Source organism: Suncus etruscus, chromosome 2 (assembly GCF_024139225.1).
Source record: "Suncus etruscus isolate mSunEtr1 chromosome 2, mSunEtr1.pri.cur, whole genome shotgun sequence".
NCBI lineage: Eukaryota > Metazoa > Chordata > Mammalia > Eulipotyphla > Soricidae > Suncus > Suncus etruscus.
In genome coordinates this window covers 69,488,593-69,499,429 of record NC_064849.1, presented here as the reverse complement: position 1 = coordinate 69,499,429, position 10,837 = coordinate 69,488,593, and the positions used below count along the sequence as shown (strand labels likewise).

General features: G+C 48.3%; 1 protein-coding gene across 1 annotated transcript; it reads right to left on the bottom strand.

Annotated features, from left to right (window-relative positions):
• Positions 1-1,273: 1,273 nt before the first annotated feature.
• Positions 1,274-10,148, bottom strand: KLHL33 (kelch like family member 33). Its single transcript, XM_049768730.1, has 5 exons — positions 9,895-10,148; positions 8,983-9,730; positions 2,685-3,609; positions 2,414-2,581; positions 1,274-2,305 (listed from the first exon to the last, which is right to left on the bottom strand). The coding sequence occupies exons 2-5, from the start codon at positions 9,704-9,706 to the stop codon at positions 1,753-1,755; spliced, it is 2,370 nt and encodes a 789-aa protein (XP_049624687.1). The 5' UTR covers positions 9,707-9,730; positions 9,895-10,148; the 3' UTR covers positions 1,274-1,752.
• Between the last annotated feature and the right edge of the window lie 689 nt (positions 10,149-10,837).

The window sequence follows — 10,837 nt, the reverse complement described above, 5'->3', positions numbered from 1 at the left end:
ACAATATTATTTTACTTAATAAGGTATAGTCTAGGTAAAGCACACTTTTTTTATACTTTGAGAAACAAATTGTACCACTTTATTGTGAGGATATTCAGTGCTTTATTGTGGAAGTCTGGAACTGAATTCAAACTATCTCAGCATGTACCTTTATACCCATATGATAACTCCTTCTATTCCAGAAACTTTCCCTGCAGAGTTCACTCCTTCATCCTCTGCACCCTCATAGTACTTTATCCATACCTCCATATCCACCACAAAACACATTTGTTTCCAAGTCTATGCTGGTCAAATTATCTGACTTTGGCTTCCTATAGTGTCTGGTACAGAGCAGGCAATTAATAACTGAAGAAAGGTGGAAGAAAGAGAAAAGAAAAAAAGAAGGACAATCATCCTTCATGGCAAAGCAAAAGGGAAGTGAGTTCAAAAAACTGGAAGAAAGTGACAGAGGGGGAAACAGAAATATTACTTTTTGCTCCTTCTCTGCCTCACTTTTTCCCCTCAGCCGTATATCCCCCCCCCCCTCTCTCTTTCTGTCACTTCTTAGGAAATTACTCTGAACTGTCCTGTTTTCACTCCCCAAAAGGAAGAAAATAAGCTAGTCAGGCATCTGATTGCTTCCATTCCATCTTCTCATGCCTCCAAAAATCTCATGTACACCATGGGTGCCTCTCTTCTTTGTCTACCTTCTGCTCTTCCTCAAAATACAGCACTCCCTCCCTGATACCCTGTCATCTCAGGCTCCAGTGCTGTGCCAGATTCAGACAGGAACTTTTGCCGCTGACTGAAAACACAGAAGCTTTTAGGGGAAGTCCCTGGTATCTGGGTTGGGAAATTGTTTTTGTTGTTGTTGTTTTATTATTATTATTATTATTATTATTATTATTATTATTATTATTATTATTATTAAAAGAACTGGAAAGCACCCGCGGGACTCGAACCACCAGAGGTGATTGGTTCCAAAGCAAAGCTTTGTGACTGCGAAGTAATCGCTGAGCTAAAGCCAGGCCAAGGATTGTAAAATTGTAAAGCTGGGCCTATAAATTACCTGAGAAAGAATATTATCAAATATATTTGATAGCCCTCTGAGACAGCTCAAAGGGCTGGTGTTTATGCCTGGCCTTGTCAGGGACCCAGATTGGATTCCTCTCATGACATGGCCTCTTGAGCACTGTTAAGAATAACCCTGGTGGCCTCCAGCAATGCTGATGAGAACCCTTAATTTAAAAAAATTGAATATGAAAAAATATTGTCAAAGGGGTTAGGAGTCTAAGAAAATAGGGAACAGAGAGGATCACATCCTGGTAAGGTATAGGTTGTTCATTATCATCTCCCCACCCCACTCCTTAAACTCCTTCAAAGATGGTTTCCCATTTTTCTTTTTCCATCTATCCACTCATGAGCCCTGGACCTTGGCCCCTGGAGTTTCTTGATTACCTTCCCCAGCTAGAGAGATGCTCTTTCTGATCAAGAATCTAGCCAGGTTCTTAAACCTTATAGAGTTTCTCTTCGGTGCCTTCTTTTAACTTAGCTGTTCAGCTACCTTCCTTTCCCAACACACTTTCTTCAGGGCTTTTAAACACCTTTTCCTCCATGAAGGTCACAGACACAAAAAGCAGTTTCTGAGTTGTTAAGCACTGTGCAAGAAGAAATTTCTACATGAATAAGTCCTTCTTTCTCTGCCCCCAATTTCTGTTCCTTAACAATGAATGTTTCTTATCCCTACTGTCCCCCTTCCTCTGTTGCTCTCCTTCACCCAGCAGGTTTGGATTGGAGCTGGGTGGAAACCAAGGATATGTGCTGCACAGTGGGCAGTGTCAAGATGCAGGCAGGCATCTCGGCCCGAGGCCGCGGTAGCGCTCCCAGGCAGAGCCACCGGCCCAGGCCGGGACAATAGGCGTGAATCAGGTGAGACAGAGCATAAGTGCGGTGGCTGTAGCCCCCCAGCACCAACAACTCCCCCTGCAGGACAGCAACTGCAGCTCCTACATGGGGCGAGGGCAGGGGTGCCAGGTGGGTCCAGCTGTTAGTCCTCACATCATAAGCCTCAAAACTCAGTAGGTCTCCAGTCTCATCTAGGCCACCTGCTACATACAACCTTCCCCCTAGAGCAGCCATGACGTGGCCAGCCCGAGCAACCCCCATGGGACTCAAAAATGTCCCCGGCTTCTCAAGTTTGGGATCATAGTGAAGCAAGGAGGACAAGAATTGACTAGACTTGTCACAGCCGCCGCTCAGATATAGACGTCCCTCCAATACAGTAGCTGCATGAGCAAAGCAGTGCACTGGAAGTGGTGGTGAGGACCTAGGAAAAGACAAGACACAAGGGCAGGTATTGATCACCGTCAACTCCCTTTCTGTTCCAAGTGCCTCTCTCCCACACTTCGTCCATGCTCTCTTTCTCTCAACTCACCTCCAGACATTGAGCTCAGGATTATAGGTCTCTACAGAGTTGAGGGCAACACCATTGTCTCGTCCACCCAGGGCATATAGAAGCCCATCCAATGCCACCAGTGGAAAAAAGCAGCGAGCCTGGTACAAAGGTGCCATCTCCTCCCAGTCCTCTTGACTGGGATCCCACCTGGACACACAGAGGGGTGAGAGAAAAGTTGAGGTCGACTGAGCTAGCAGATTCCCCTCAGCTGCCCACTTCGGGCCATGTCACCCTTGGGGCTGGGTCATACCTGAGAGTGGAAGTCAGGGTGCTGGAGTTGCTGTAGAAATCTTGTCCCCCGCACACATAGAGTTCTTTTCCAGTGAGGCTCACAGCTGAATGGCGGAAACGTCCAGGGGCGGGCAGGGTGGGCAATCGCCCCCACTCCACAGTCCGCACCAGGCCTGTTCCGCAGCAAAAGGCCCTGGCCCACCACACTTTCCGGGATGGCTGTCTCACAGCCATGTCAGCGCGGAGCCCATCCCCGCCGATCACAATAAGAGCTTGTGCGGGCTCTCTCCTCCTTGGCCGGCCAGGGATCTCGGCCTCCACCAGCAGCTGGTGCAGCATGTCTGTGGACAACGGTGTTGGCAGCCCTGCTGCGCGTACCTTCCGCAGCTCCCTGGTGGACATTCGGCCAAAGCGGACACAGCGAAGCAGAGCCCTGGCCTCTGACTCTGCCATCTCAGGGTGGGCTTCTAGCCAGACCCGTGCAGCCATGAAGGCCTCAAACTCTTCCTGCACGTGAAGCTCATCACACTCCAGGATCTCTGCCAGGCAGGAGGCCGGCAAAGAAGGGAAAGAAGGGCACAAAGCCACCGCAGGCAGGTGAGTGAGGAGGTAGTGACGGGCTTTGCTCCAGAGTCTTTCCAACCCAGGGGCTTCGGCCAAGGGAAACAAGGCCAGGCAACGGGCAGGGCTGAGACTTCGAGCTAAGGCATTCTGGCACAGAGCCAAGCAAGAAGAGCTCTGGTACTGAAGAGCAGCCTGAGCAACTTTCAGCAGTCCTGACCATGTCGCTTGCACAACCCCAGAGTAGGCAAAAGACACAAGGAGTTGTAGGTCCTGAGCAGAGACGGTATGTAGACATACCTCTGTACCCTGGGATTCCTTCATCCCACTCAGGAGCATGGCTCCAAAGAATTCACTGCCACAGGCCAGGGCTGCTCGGTGCACTGAAAGAGGGAACAGCAAAGGGGGACCCAGAGTGTTGCAAGCTATCAGGCACTTGTCCAACCTCACCACCCCAAATTTGGGCCAACCCCTAAGATGCTCATACCAAATTGTGCATGTATCATAATACCACATGGTGCTTTTATAATGCAATAAAGTATATCAGAACTAAAGTTTTTGCTATTATTGTAATTATGTCACCAAAATATAAAAAGACAAAAAAGGTAGGGTGTTTGTCTTGCATGCAGAAGGACGGTGGTTTGAATCCTGGCATCTCATATGGTCCCCCGAGCCTGCCAGTAGCGATTTCTGAACGTAGATCCAGGAGTAACCCCTGAGCACTGCTGGGTGTGACCCCCCCCAAAAAAAAAGACAGAGAGACAGAGAGAGAGAGAGAGATCACATGTTCTTTCTATCTCAAAATAATATTTAAAATGAGTTTTCAGGAATCTACCCTACATTAGGTTTGGATGGAGATTCTAGAACTTTTTTTTTTACTTTTTTTATTTGGCTATTGCTGAGCGTAGAACTTCTGGTTTTGTGTCCAGGAATGCTTATGAATTGAATAGGATAAGGTGATGAGGTGTCATCTACACACAAAGCAAGTCTATTTCTCTGTTCAGGTATTTGTATTGCAATATTTCCAAGAACCATACAGGATTTTACTTTTTTTTTTTTTTCACCCAGCAATGCTCAGGGGTTATTCTTGGCTCTGAGCTCAGATATTGCTCCTGAAAAAAAAGAAAGAAAGAAATAGCTCCTGGCAGGCACAGGGGACCATTATGGATGCCAGGATTCGAATCACCATCGGTCCTGGGTCAGTTGCTTGCAAGGCAAATGCCCTACCGCTGTGCTGTCTCTCTGGTCCCTCTACAATGTGACATGATTTTCATGTCAATATCCTACAGATACTTTGATAATTATTGCTTTCATATTTGAGGTTGCAATTGTTGTTTTGGCCAATTAGAGAAGGAGCTTTTTTTTTTTTTTTTTTTTGGTTTTGGGCCACACCCATTGACGCTCAGGGGTTACTCCTGACTTTGCACTCAGAGTTGCTCCTGACTTGGGGACCATATGGGACACCGGGGGATCGAACCGCGGTCCATCCTTGGCTAGCGCTGGCAAGGCAGACACCTTACCTCTAGCGCCACCACGCTGGCCCCAGAGAAGGAGCTTTTTTAAAAAATTTTTAAAAATTGGGCCCGGAGAGATAGCACAGTGGTGTTTGCCTTGCAAGCAGCCGATCCAGGACCAAAGGTGGTTGGTTCGAATCCCGGTGTCCCATATGGTCCCCCGTGCCTGCCAGGAGCTATTTCTGAGCAGACAGCCAGGAGTAACCCCTTAGCACCGCCGGGTGTGGCCCAAAAACCAAAATAAATAAATTTTAAAAAATTGTATAGACAGGGGCCAAAGAGATAGCATGGAGGTAGGGCATTTGCCTTGCATGCAGAAAGACGGTGGTTAGAATCCTGATGTACCTTATGATCCCCCAAGCCTACCATGAGCAATTTCTGAGCGTAGAGCCAGGAGTAGCCCCTGAGCACTGCCGGGTGTGACCCAAAACCAAAAAAAAAACCAAAATGGTATAGACAAAACTTGCTAAAATAGGATATAAAAAATAATTTTTAAAAAGGGATATAAAATGACCTGCAAAGACCAATGAGCACTTTATGTAGCTGTCCATATTGTACACTGAGTATAATTTTTTCCTTTATAATTTTAAAAGCCACCAACATCTTCCACACATAGGAACAGCTGACACAATCTTTTATAACTGCCTCCTCCTTTTTTCTGTTTGTTTGTTTGTTTTTTAGTCTACATTGGGATTACTCCTGGCCCTCCATTCAGGAGTCACTCCTGGCAGTACTTGGGGGGACATTATAGGATGTCCAGGATTAAATACGGCAAAAGCCTTAACAGCTGCACCAGCTTTACCTTCTTTTATCCAAGTTTTAGCGCTTAACATTTCTCTGAATATGTGGCTTAGTGGTAGAGCACTTGTCTTGTAGTGTGAAATCTTGGGTTTATGATATAGGCTTAAAACTCAATTATCAATAACTTTGTAAGTCATGGTTCTTTAATTAAAGAACTCAGGGGTTGCTTCTGGCTCTGCACTCAGAAATCGCTCCTGGAAGGCTCAGGGACCATACAGAATGCAGAGGATTGAACTCAGGTCAGTTCCAGATCGGCCACATGCAAAGCAAACACCGTACCACTATGCTATTATGCTGGCCCCAAAAGTTATATTTTTAAAAAAGAAGTTGATAAGAATATAAGTCTTCTAAGGTGGGTCACATGAGAAAGAACCCCATAAAGCTTAGAAACATCTGACTGTGTTGACTAAGGCCCATATCATAATCCTTAGCATTATAAATCACAAGTTATCATTTAGTTGAAATATTAAAACAATAATAGAAGTTGAGCCAGAAAGACAGTACAGGGATCAAGGATAACTCTGAATTGGCCAACCCCAATTCAATCTCCAGTAGTACATATAGTTCCCCTTGTCTACCAGGATTAACTCTGAAGCTGAGTCAGGAATAATCCCTGGGAAACACTGGTTGTGACCCAATTCACTTCCCTCACCACTGAAATAAAAAGTGGAAGGAGAGACTAGATAGGACAGTCAGAAGGGTGTATGCCTTGCATGCAGCTGATCATGGTTTGATCCCTAGCATCCCATATGATCCCCCAAATACTGCCAAGAGTACTTCCTGAGCACAGAGCCAGAAGTAATCCCTAAGCATGATGGTGTGGCCCCAAAACCAAAATAAAATAAAATAAAAAGGAGGAAATATATCACTAATATGAGAGTATTAACGTTTAATACTAGTGAGGATTTTATAATTGTGAAAAATTTAGTCTTCTCTCCTTTCAATTTTAGCAGAGAAGACAAATGCATTGGGAATCTCCTATTAATTAAATGCTGTCTCCCCTTCTACAAATCAATTCATGTGCTAAAATCTTAATCCCCCATGTCTTAGATATATAGAAATCCAGGAAATAAATACACTTAGATAGAAAGATGATAGTCTGATGAAAGGCACTGAAAAGGTCATTTGGGTACCCTTAATTACTAACTACCAGAACACAGGCACCCTTAGGGAATGCCCTATAGGTAGGGAGTTCTGCATTTATTCAGGTATCTGCCACTTCTACCAGAAGACAATCCAGAGCTTGCATTAGCTGCCCCCACCCAGATCCCTTTAATATATAAAGGCCTACTAGGTTAGAGAAGCATAGATAGTAAATTAATGTCTGTTAATGGTTGCCCTTCTTCCCATGTTTACTGGTTCTAAACAATAAATAGTATATGTGAAGAATAGTCAGGTTTCTCAGTCCACTGAGAGTCCCCTGACCCCATGCTCTTTACTCTGTCTTCTCTTTTTGTTTTGTTTTAGGGCAACACCGGGCAGTGCTCAGAAGGTTTTCCTGGCTCTGTGCTCAGAAATTACTCCTGGCAGGCTTGGGGACCAGATAAAATGCCAGGGATAGAACCTGGGTCAACTGCATGCAATGCAAACACCCTACCTGCTCTGTATTTCTCCAGCACTAGTCTTATTTTCTTTTGTTTATTTGTCTTTCGGGTCACAGCTGGTGGCTCTCAGAGGTTACTCCTGGCTCAGATATCACCCCTGGAAGGTTCTGGGGACCATATGGGATGCTGGGAATTGAACCACTGTTCATCCTGGGTTGGCTGCATGCAAAGCAAGTGCCCTACTGCTGTGCTATCTTTCCGGCCCTGTGTTTGCATTATAACTCTTCCCTGGTGCTACAGGTCTTTAGTAGCACAGGAAGCAATGAATAACTGAATTAAAAGTAGATCTGGGGCCGAAGAGATAGCATGGAGGTAGGGCATTTGTCTTGCATGCAGAAGGATGGCGGTTCAAATCCCAGCATCCCATATGGTCCCCAAGCCTGCCAGGAGCAATTTGTGAGCATAGAGTCAGGAGTAAACCCCTGAGCACTTCCGGGTGTGACCCCCCGCCAAAAAAAAAAAAAAACAGATCTGACTAGGAGTTAGAGAGATTGTACAAAGGCTTAAGGCACTTGTCTTTCATGGGTTATGCCCAGTTGTATCCTCAGTACTGCAAACAATCTCCTTAACACTGCCAGTAGTGGACCCTTAGCATCTTGCCAAGTGTATTCTTTATCTCCCTCAAAAACAACAGACTTGGCTAGTGACTGGCTTTGTATCTAGATTCTCACCAGTTAACATCTCGAAATTTATTTGGGGGTGGCAGGAGCTTGGGTCATACCCAATGATGTTCAGGGATTACTCCTGGCTCTGTAGTCAGGGATCAGTCCTGGTGGTATTCAGAAAACTATATGTAGTGCTGAGGATCAAATGGGAGTTGGCCTTTTGCAAAGTATTTTTATTTTTTACTTTAGGGGCCACATATGGCAGTATTCAGAGATTATTCCTCTCAGGCTTGGAGGACCATATGGGATGGCAGATAGCCCAGAGAAGATTAAATCCAGGTGAGCTATGTGCAAGGCAAGCAACCCACCTGCAGTACTATTACTCCAGCCCCATAGGATAAGTATTATAGTTCCTGTACTATCTATTTATCCAGCTAAATCTCTGGATTAAAAAAAATTTTTTTATTCACATGCAGGAAGATTTGTGTCTATTCCACTAAAAAATGAAAAGAAGTAGTATGTAACAATTCTTAGTACTCAATATTTCATTAAATGTTAGTAGAATCTGAATAATACATATTCAACCAACCCTCTTTAGTTTACCCAGTGATAGACAGAGTTTATCACCAATGGGCTGGCCTGGCAGGGATGTGGATGCAGGGGTAGGTAAAGCAGTGCCTTGCATGCATGAAAGCCAGGTTCAATCTCTGGTTTCCCAAAACGAAAAACTCATCTGTCTAAGTAAGTGCTGTGACCTGGTAATTTAAGATTCTGGCAGACTAGTGCTCAATCTTGCTAATTAGCTAGGGAATCCATATTTGCCAGGGTCTCCAACGTATTTTGGAAAACATACTTAATTTTCCGTGATGCTCCTCTGCCTCTTCTGTTCCCTAACGGATGGTTAATTTCTGTGGAGCCAATCACTTTCTGCTTATTCTGCAGGCACGTCCTTACCTTTGGCATCAGCCAACTGTCTATAAATTCCTTGTCACAGGGCACAGACAGGGAAAGCCAGAGGGCAGAGGGTCAGCTTCAATCAGTGAGGACAGCCCAGATAAACAACTCAACTGCGCATGCCTTAATCTTTGTGGGTCAGGGGAGGCCTGGAAGGGCACCCCAGGAGATAGATTCCCATTGCAACAAGGATAAAAACCACCACGGAAGGGATCAAACCATGCACACTTATGCCTCCCTAAGGGTAGCTCATGCACCTGGGAATAACAGGTCCTCACCTCGCAGCCTGCAGCCGTCAGCCTCCAGCTCCAGGTCGCACCCGATGCCCCCTTGGTACAGGCCTTGAATGCCAAGGAGGCTCTCCCTCAGCTCCTCGGCCTGGCTCAGCTGCTGGTCTTCGGCCTCGAGTCTCCGCTGCACCGCGGCCTTCACCCGGGGTGCCCGCAGAGCCTCAGCCGCCTGCAGCACCTCTCCCGGGGAGGCCGGCCCCAGCACCAGCACCCCCGTATAGGCAAAGGTGACCACGGCCTCCCAACCCCCAGGGGACACGGGGAGGCTCCAGGGAGGCTGAGACCCTTCGCCCTCCAGCAGCCTGTCTCGGAAAAGGCCGCTCACGGCCGCCAGAATCACCCGATGCACTTCGTGCACTCGCCCCCCGACGGCCACCGCCTGGTCCAGCAGTAGCCCCTGTTCCCGCAGCCTCTGCGCCTCTGCGAAGAACAGGCCGGGATGCTCCTCGCTGCGCAGCGCCTCGGCGTCCCCGGGGCCCTCAGCTCCGTCCTCGTCCTCCTCCAACGACGCGGCCGCAGAGGGCAGGGACCCTGGAGCCGTGGGGTGCCGGGGCCCGGGCTCCTCCCGAGGGAAAGGGGGCAGCCCCGCATCCTCGTCCGGGGACGGAGGCCAGGCGGGGCTTCTGCGCGCGGGGACAGGGATGCCCAGGCCGGCCTTCGGGGCGGGAAGGACGCGCCCCGAGTCCAAGGGACGGGGCCCCGCTACTCTCATGGTCCAGGTCCGCGCGCTGGACTGCTGGATGCAAAAGGGAAAGGGATGGGGCGTCAGAGCGAGGTTAGTAGGCGCAGGTTCCGGAGCGCTGGGGTACTTCGGGATGGGGACAAGATCTCCCTCCGCATCCCCATGGGCAGCCTCTCCCGAGGGACGGCAGCAAATCCTCCTTGCCTGCTCTTGCGTACCGACTCGCGTCCGCACCGCCCCAGCCCCGGGTCGCCGACAGTGCTGGTGGCCCTGGAGGCGGCTAATTATAGACGGTGCTGCGGGCCAGGGGCTGGGCTGGCCGGCCCGAGCTCCGACACCCAATCCCCGGCGACACCGATCGGATCGTCCCGGGATGACCTCCTCCCCCACCCCTTCGCAGGTCCTGTCCAGCTCCCCGGGTTGAGGGAGGTCAAATTGGGAGGCACGGGCGCCTTTGGGGATCGGGCAGGGGAGAGTCGAGTCATTAAGGCTCTGGTGCTTTGCACAGTTCAGAATGCTGGTGAACTCTGCGCTGCGCAGGCCAGAAGAAGCTCCTGGCTCAGGGAGCAGGAGTGGAGAGTGGAGATGAGATGGCATGAAGGACGCGAATGAGCAGTTATTCCTTCCCTGGACTTGCATTCCCTCTTGGTTTTGTTACCAGTGGTGCTTCTTGCAGATCTTTCTCTGCCTGTCTACTTGCTTACTTGTTGGGCATTCTCTCTCTGTGTCTTTCTCTGTCTTTCTCTGTCTCTCTCTGTCTCTGTCTCTGTCTTTGTCTCTGTCTCTCAGTCTCTCTCTGTCTCTGTCTCTCTCTGTCTCTCTCTCTCTCTCTGTCTCTGTCTCTCTCTGTCTCTCTCTCTCTCTCTCTCTCTCTCTCTCTCTCTCTCTCTCTCACACACACACACACACACACACACACACACACACACACACACACACACACACACCACGACCACCACCACTGTTTGCTCTAGGGTGACAGTAGGGAAGTGGCTGAGAATGGTACTTCTTTTTAGAAGCTGGGACATGATAAGCCACAGAAAGTCTGGTTTTGAAATCTGCTTGTCATTTATAAGGTGGCAGCCCAGGGTACTGTTAAGTCTCCTGGTTGGCTAATGTACAAAAAGTCCGTTAGCCTTTCCAGCCTGAAGTTAATTACTT

What these genes read in the sequence shown, in the direction of transcription:
- KLHL33 (XM_049768730.1), bottom strand. Translation starts at nt 9,706, where the DNA reads ATGAGAGTAGCGGGGCCCCGTCCCTTGGACTCGGGGCGCGTCCTTCCC. An exon ending in ACCCTGACTTCCACTCTCAG is followed by an intron (nt 2,582 to 2,684) that starts GTATGACCCAGC and finishes CTGTGTGTCCAG; the next exon opens with GTGGGATCCCAGTCAAGAGG. An exon ending in CCTGAGCTCAATGTCTGGAG is followed by an intron (nt 2,306 to 2,413) that starts GTGAGTTGAGAG and finishes GTCTTTTCCTAG; the next exon opens with GTCCTCACCACCACTTCCAG.